Source organism: Carcharhinus amblyrhynchos, chromosome 11 (assembly GCF_965287045.1).
Source record: "Carcharhinus amblyrhynchos chromosome 11, sCarAmb.v2.hapA, whole genome shotgun sequence".
NCBI classification, from domain to species: Eukaryota; Metazoa; Chordata; class Chondrichthyes; order Carcharhiniformes; family Carcharhinidae; genus Carcharhinus; species Carcharhinus amblyrhynchos.
In genome coordinates, this window is record NC_137334.1 from 90,243,582 (window position 1) to 90,252,083 (window position 8,502).

At 47.3% G+C, this 8,502-nt stretch overlaps 1 protein-coding gene across 1 annotated transcript in view; it reads right to left on the reverse strand.

Moving 5' to 3' along the window:
- The window catches only part of wnt6b (wingless-type MMTV integration site family, member 6b), a 76,957-nt gene extending 68,968 nt beyond the window's left edge, over positions 1-7,989 (reverse strand). The window contains exon 1 of the mRNA XM_080199535.1: positions 7,457-7,989. Within this exon, the coding sequence (XP_080055661.1) occupies positions 7,457-7,533 (77 nt within the window). The 5' untranslated portion in view covers positions 7,534-7,989. The remainder of the gene's footprint in view (positions 1-7,456) is intronic.
- Positions 7,990-8,502: the final 513 nt, after the last annotated feature.

Sequence of the window (8,502 nt, forward strand, 5' to 3'; positions counted from 1 at the left end):
ACAGATTTCGATAGAGTCATCTGCCGCTCTGAGATTTGAACCTGGGTCTCCAGAGCGTTACTGTGGACCTCTGGATTACCAATCCAGCAACAGTAAAACTACATCGCTGCCTGCCCTTCAATTACCTGAAGGGAAAGACAATATTTACTGCCAAAGCTGCAAGTGCCCAGTTGTTCACACAGCCCAATGCTCCTGGAACACAGGAATCTCACCGGGCAGATGGCAGAATTTGAATTTAACAGCACGGTGGCACAGTGGTTAGCACTGCTGCCTCACAGCACCAGGAACCTGGGTTCAACTCCAGCCTGGGGTCACTGTCTGTGTGGAGTTTGCACATTCTCCCCGTGTCTGCGTGGGTTTCCCCCGGGTGCTCCGGTTTCCTCCCACAGTCCAAAGATTTTAGGTTAGGTAGATTGGCCATGCTAAATTGCCCTTTAGCGTCGGGGTATTAGCAGGGTAAATGTTTGGGATTACGGGGATAGATCCTGGGTGGGATTGTAACCGATGCAGACTCAATGGGCCAAATGGCCTCCTTCTACACTGTAGGGCTTCTATGATTCTAAAATGGCTGCCGATACCTGTCTATACAGGTGCACTTGTCAACACATGAGCAGAATCCAATGATGTCATTTGGAGGAGATACAAATCCATCCTCAGAAACGATGACAGCTTCTTTTCACCAGTCTTCAAACTTCTAATAATGAATTTTATTTCATTGCCCATGTATCCCCCTGGATGGAGAGGATTGGTAATAATGTTAACTTGATGCTGACTGCAAAGTAATGCTTGCAATTGCGGAGCCTGTGATGGCCACACATGTGCCCAACTCCACATTACTACCTATAAAGGTGGCAGCTTTTTTATTCATTCATGGGATTTGGGCCATGAAGCCTGGCCAGCAATTATTACCCATCCCAAGTTGCTCTTGTTCAGGGGGCAGTTGAGAATCAACCACTTTGTTGTGGTTCTGGGATCACATGTAGGCCGGACCAGGTAAGGACGGCACATCCCACCTAACCCGCACATCTTTGGAGTGTGGGAGGAAACCCACACAGACACAGGGAAGAACATGCAAACTCCACTCAGATAGTCACCCAAGGCTGGAATTGAGCCCCAGTCCCTAACGCTAACCACTGTGCCACCATGCTTGGGTTGGCAGGAGGTACTGTGGAAGAGAACCGATTTGCAGGGCTATGGGGGGGGGAGAGAGGTAGTGGCGTGGGAGGAGGTGCTGGCTACGTGAGTTGCTTTTGCAGGTACTAGTGGCTAAGTGGCCTCCTTCTGTGCTTGGAGATTGAGTGATTCTCTGCTGCTGGAATCCTGAACTTTGGGTGCGGGGGATTTAATTCAAAATTAAGCAATTTAAAGTCAAATCAAGAAGCATTTCATCCTGCAGAGGGGTGGAAATTTCAAATTTTCTCTGTCAAATGGTAGTGCAGGCAATTGAAATCTTCAAGATAGATTAATGGATTGGAGTTGAGGAGGAACTTCTTCACTCAAAGGGTGGTGAATCTCTGGAATTCTCTGCCCGTTGAAGTGGTGGAGGCTACCTCGCTAAATATATTTAAGTCACGGGTAGATAGGTTTCTGATAGACAGGGGAATTAAGGGGAGAAAGCGGGAAAGTGGAACTGATCCACTTCAGATCAGCCATGATCTTATTGAATGGCGGGGCAGGCTCGAGGGGCTAGATGGCCTACTCCTGCTCCTATTTCTTATGTTCTTATGTGGCGAAAGGGTATTGAGAAGCAACTGGAGCAAGGGTGGGTAAATGGAGTTAAGATTAACCATGCTCTCAATTGGACTGAATGGCCTCCTTCTGTTCCCACGTTCCGAGATGTTTAATGATAAAAATCACAAGACTAGCCAACTCCTCGCCTCCCCCCGCCACTCCTCAACCCCCCACTCTCCACCCCCACCCCCTCCATGTTGTGTACCAGACAGTCTGGCTTTTCACTCAAGCTGGATGTGGGGAGCTACGAGGAGAGTTTGGCTTGTTTTCACTTGAACGTTGGAGGCTGAGATGACCTGATTAGAAGTTTACAAAATGATGAGAATCATGGATAGAATGGACAGTCAGAGTCTTTTTCCCCAGGGAGAAATGTCAAAGCCTAGGGGACACAGGCTTAAGATAAAAGAGGGAAAGTTTGAAGGAAGTGTGGGAGGCAAGTGTTTTACACAGAGGGTGCTTTGGGCGGCATGGTAGCACAGTGATTAGCACTGCTACTTCACAGCTCCAAGGTCCTGGGTTCGATTCCCGGCTCGGGTTACTGTCTGTGTGGAGTTTGCACATTCTCTTCGTGTCTGCGTGGGTTTCCTCTGGGTACTCCAGTTTCCTCCCACAGTCCAAAGATGTGCGGGTTAGGTTGATTGGCCGTGCTAAGAAATTGCCCCTTAGTGTCCAGGGATGCGTAGGTTAGAGGGATTAGTGGGTATAATATGTAGGGATATGGGGGTAGGGCCTGTGTGGGATTGTGTTCGGTGCAGACTCGATGGGCCGAAGGGCCTCTTTCTGCACTGGAGGGTTCTATGATTCTATGTGCCTAGAATATGCTGCCAGGGGAGGTGATAGAAGTAGATATAATGGCAACATTTAAGAGGCAACTTGACAAATACATGAATAGGCAGGGAATAAAGGGATAGGGCTGCGTAGAGGCAAAAGGTCTTTAGTTTTGAAAGGCGTCATGTGTCAGTGTTGGCTCGATGGGCCGAAGGGTCTGTTCCTGTACTGTACTGTTCTTTGTTCAAAACACAACCCTCGCACCATTAAAGGTGTCTTCATCAATAAAAGTCCTTCCTTCCCTTGATGTGGAATTAGGTTTCTCGACTAATTTCATTCAGCAGTTAGGAAGGGGTCAGGGGTCAGGGCCCCTGTGCCCAGTTCAGATTTGCATTTGGCCGAAGGTGGCAGCATTGCCATGGGAGATGCCTCTTGGAGTCTGTCCCAAGTCCTTGGCTGAAAAGATGGCAGTGAGAATGAGTGGGGAAATATTTGGCTGCAATACCAATGATACAATTGACACTGGAGAGGCAGTGGGGAAGGTTTGTGGAAAGGCGTTCCGAAATTCCCACACAATTCGCTTTCTCTCTGTGTTTGGAAACAGGTTGACTAGACAGTCACCTTGGAGCAGGGTGGATAAGGAAATGGGCCAGGTGGAGATGGGATTATCTATCCCCCACAAACAGATGACAACCTCAGTCTCCATGGAAATGTGTTCCACCAAACACTTTGACCTTCCTGATTTTGCTATGGAGAGACAGTAGAAATCTACCAACTGGTCCTGTCGCTACCGTGACACACACAGTAAGTTCGAATGTATGTTTTCGTTGGATTTCCATTGCTTTGTGCCCACAGAAAATAAAATTCATTCCTTCAAGAAGACCGCGTCCTTTAAAACGTGGCTAGTTTGACTCTCTGACCATTCGGAAGTCAGAGGAATGTTTGGGCAGACGAGGACTGCGCAGGAGAACCCGACTGGAGGGAGAGATAGAGAGAGAGGGAGAGAATGGGGGACAGAGGAAGGGAATGGGAGGGGTAGAGAGAGGCAGAAGGAGAGATAGAGAGAATGGGGGACAGAGAGAGAGAATGGGGGACAAAGAGAGAGAGGGAGAGATAGAAGGGGGAGTCAGAGGGAGAGAGAGGGAGAGAGCAGGAGGGAGGGGGAGAGAGGGGGATGGAGGTGGAGGGAGGCGGAGGGAGGGGGAGGGAGGCGGAGGGAGGGGGAGGGAGGTGGAGGGAGGGGGAGGGAGGTGGAGGAAGGAGGAGGAAGTGGGAGGGAGAGAACCATAGAAGCATAGAAGATAGGAGACCATTTTACCCTTCAAGCCTGCTCCACTATTCATTAAGATCATGGCTGATCATCCAGCTCAATAGCCTAATCCTGCTTTTTCCCCATAACCTTTGATCCCATTTACCCCACGTGCTATATCTAACTGCTTCTTGAATACATTCAATGTTTTGGCATCGGCTACTTCCTGTGGTAATGAATTCTACAGGCTCACCACTCTTTGGGTGAAGAAATGTCTCCTCATCTCCTTCCTAAATGGTCTATCCTGAATCCTCAGACTGTGATCCCTGGTTCTGGACTCCCCCGACTATCAGGAATATCTTCCCTGCATCGATCCTGTCCCGTCCTGTTAGAATTTTATAAGTCTCTATGATGTCACACCTCATTTGTCTGAACTCCAGTGAAAACAATCTTAATCTAGTCAATCTCTTCTCCTACATCAGTCGCACCGTTCCCGGAATCAGCCTGGCAAACCTTCGCTGCACTCCCTCAACAGCAAGAACACTCTTCCTCAGAAAAAGAGACCAAAACTGTACACAATACTCTAGGTGTGGTCTCACCAGGGCCCCTGTGTAATTGCAACAACACATCCCTGCTCCTGTGCTCAAAACCTCTCACAATCAATGCCAACATATCATTTGCTTTTTACCCGCCTGCTGCACCTGCATGCTTACGACTAGTGAACAAGGACACCCCGGTCCCACTGCACACTCCCCTCTCCCAGTTTACAGCCATTCAGGTAGTAATCTGCCTTCTTGTTTTTGCTTCCAAAGTGAATAACCTCACATTTATTCAAATTATACTGCATCTGCCATTGATTAGCCCACTCACCCAAACTGACCAGATCATTCTGAAGGATCTCTGCATCCATGTCACAGTTCACCCTCCCACCCAACTCGGTATCATCTGCAAACTTTGAGATGTTACATTTTGTTCCCTCATCCAAATCATTAATATAAATTGTGAACAGCTGGAGCCCCAGCACTGATCCCTGTGGCACCCTACTAGTTACTGCCTGCCAATGTGAAAAGCACCCATTAGTTCCTACTCTTTGTTTCCTCTCTGCCAACCAGTTTTCTATCCATCTCAATACACTTCCCCCTATCCCATGTACTTTAATCTTGCACGATAATCTCTTGTGCGAGACTTTGTCAAACGCTTTCTGAAAGTCTAAATATATCACATCTACTGATTCCCCTTTGTCAACTCTATTAGTTACATCTCCAAAGAATTCCAATAGATTTGTCAAGCATGATTTCCCCTTCATAAAGCCATGTTGACTCTGTCTGATCCTGCCAGTGCTTTCTAAATGCTCTACTATAAAGTCCTTGATAATCGATTTGAGAATTTTCCCCACTATCGATATTAAGCTCACTAGTCTTTAATTCCCTGTTTTCTCTCTACTTCCCTCTTTGAATACTCACAACCATCCAATCTGCAGGGACTGTTCCAGGGTCTATAGAATCTGGAAGATGACCACCAATGCACCCACTATTTCTAGAGCCATTTCCTTAAGTAGTCTTGGATGTAGGTTATCAGGCCCTGGAGATTTATTTCTCTTCAATCCCACCAACTTTCCCAGTATCATTTCTCTACTAGTATTGATGTCCCTCAGTTCTTCCATATCACTAACACTTGTACTCTCCAACACTTCTGGCATTTGATTTGCGTCCTCTTTTGTGAAGTTAGCACCAAAGTATGTATTCAGCTGCTCTCCCTTTCTCCCTCAACCTCTCTCTCTCTTTCTATCTCTCCTTCTGTGTCTCCCTCTTTCTCTGAGGTGGAGATGCTGGTGTTGGACTGATGTGGGCCCAATAAGAAGTCTCACAACACCAGGTTAAAGTCCAATGGGTTTATTTGGAATCACGAGCTTTTGGTTCCCTATTATACATTTTGTTCCCTATTATACATTCCCCCATTTCTGTCTGCAAAGGATCAATATCTGCCTTCACCAACCTTTTCCTCTTCAGGTATCTATAGAAACTCTTAGTGTCAGTCTTCATGGTCCCTTCAAGCATACTTTTTCATACTGTATTTCTTCCTTCCTAATCAATCCTCTTTGCTAAGTTCTAAACTGCTCCCAATCCTCAGACCTATTATTTTTCTTGGCCAACCTGTATGCTTCTATCTTAGATGCTTTCTCTAATTCCCTTTGTAAGCCATGGATTGACTCTCATGGCCATTTTGCTTTTGTGCCAGACAAGAATAAACAGTTGCTGCAGCTCCCCCACGCGTTCCTTGAATGTTTGCCATTATCTATCCACTGTCATCCCTTCAAGTAACTCTCCCCAATCTGCCAAGGCCAACTCACGCCTCATACCTTCATAGTTTCCTTTATTAAGATTCAGCATCCTGGTCTCCGAATCAGCTACTTCACTCTCCATCCTGTGAAAAAATTCTATCTTGTTCTGGTCGCTCGTCTCCAAGGAATCTCGTACAGCTAGATTGGCAATGATTCCCTTCTCATTATACAGTACCCAGTCTAAAATGGCCTGCTCTCTAGTTGGTTCCTCCACATATTGCCAAGAAAACTATCCCACATACACGCCAAGATTTCCTAATCTACAGCATTGTGGCTAATTTGATTTGCCCAATCTATGTGCAGATTAAAATCCCCCACGATCACTGATATTCCCTGATCACATGCATCACTAATTTCATGTTTAATGCCATTCCCATCATCACCACTGCACTTTGGGGGGGTCTATATATGACAGCCACTAATATTTTTTGTCCCTTGGTATTTCTCAACCCGACCCATACAGACTCCACGTTGTCAGAGCTAGTATCGTTTCTCACTATTGCATATCCTTTCTCACTATTGAGAGGGAGGAAAAGAGCAGGAGAGAGAGGGAGAGATAAAGGGAGAGAATGGGGGACAGAGAGAGGGAGAGATAGAGGGAGAAAAGGAGAGATAGAGGCAGAGATAGAAGAGAGGGGTAAATGGCAGATAGAAGGAGAGAGTGAGGGAGAGACGGTGAGATAGGGGGACAGTAAGAAGTCTCACAACACCAGGTTAAAGTCCAATAGGTTTATTTGGAATCACAAGCCTGGTCGTGATGAAGGAGTTCCAAAAGCTCGTGATTCCAAATAAACCCGTTGGACTTTAACCTGGTGTTGTGAGACTTCTTACTGGGCCCACCCCAGTCCAACACCAGCATCTCTGCCTCAGAGAAAGAGGGAGACATAAAAGGAGAGATAGAAAGAGAGAGAGAGAGGTTGAGGGAGAAAGGAAGAAATGGAGGGAGAGATACAAAAGTCAGAGTCAGAGACACAGGGAAGGAGAGAGAGAGAGACAGAAATACAGAGACAGTCAGAGAGGGCACACCTGACTCACCTGATGAAAGGGCAGTGCTCCAAAAGCCCATACTACCAAATAAACCTGTTGGACTTTAATCTGGTGTTGTGAGACTTCTTACTGTGCTACTCCACTCCCTGGAGCGGGAGAAGAGACAGATAGGAAAATGTTATATTTATCTCAAAATTGGGAGAGAAAGGCAGAGGGAGGAGAAGAGAAAGAGGCAGAGAAAAGTAAGGGGTGGAAAGGGAAAGTGAAAAAGACAAGAAATAGAGATCACAAGGAGACAGAGAGGGAAAAAAAGACGAGAGAGAGAGATACAGAGCGAAAGACAAAAAGACAGAGAAAGAATAACTTGGGTAGTTACTCACCACCAAAGGCTGATGATCTTGGCAGGACAGAGGAGAAACAGAAAGAGGGCGAGTTGTACACGGGATACAGATTCCATCCTCCAGATTGTGGGATTCAGACCACCAGCAACTGGATAATCCTCCCGGGAACTGAATAATCCTCTCGGGACAGCAACTGGACAATCCTCTCAAGAACTGGACAATCTCTCGGTGCAGGAACTGGACAATCCTCTCAGGAACTGGACAATCCTCTTTGGACAGAGACTGGCCAAACCTTTTGGGACAGAGACCGGCAATCCTCTCAGGAACTGGACAATCTCTCAGTACAGGAACTGGACAATCCTCTCAGGAACTGGACAATCTCTCAGTACAGGAACTGGACAATCCTCTCAGGAACTGGACAATCCTCTTGGGACAGCGACTGTTCAATCCTCTCAGGACACAGACTGGACAATCCTCCTTGGACAGCGTCTGGACAATCCTCTCAGGACAGAGACTGGACAATCCTCTCAGGAACTGGACAATCCTCTCAGGACAGCAATTGGACAATCCTCTCAGGACAGGAACTGGACAATCCTCTCAGGACAGAGGCTGGACAATCCTCTCAGGACAGAGGCTGGACAATCCTCTCAGGACAGAGGCTGGACAATCCTCTCAGGACAGAGGCTGGGCAGTCCTCTCAGGACAGAGGCTGGGCAGTCCTCTCAGGACAGAGACTGGACAATCCTCTCAGGACAGGAACTGGACAATCCTCTCAGGAACCAGCCAATCTTCTCGGGACAGAGACAGAACAATCCTCTCAAAAACTGGACAATCCTCTCAGGACAGGAACTGGACAATCCTCTTGGGACAGAGATTGGACAATCCTCCCAGGACAGAGACTGGACAATCCTCTCAGGACAGAGACTGGACAATCCTCCCAGGACAGAGACTGGACAATCCTCTCAGGACAGAGACTGGACAATCCTCCCAGGACAGAGACTGGACAATCCTCTCAGGACAGGGACTGGACAATCCTCCCAGGACAGAGACTGGACAATCCTCCCAGGACAGAGACTGGACAATCC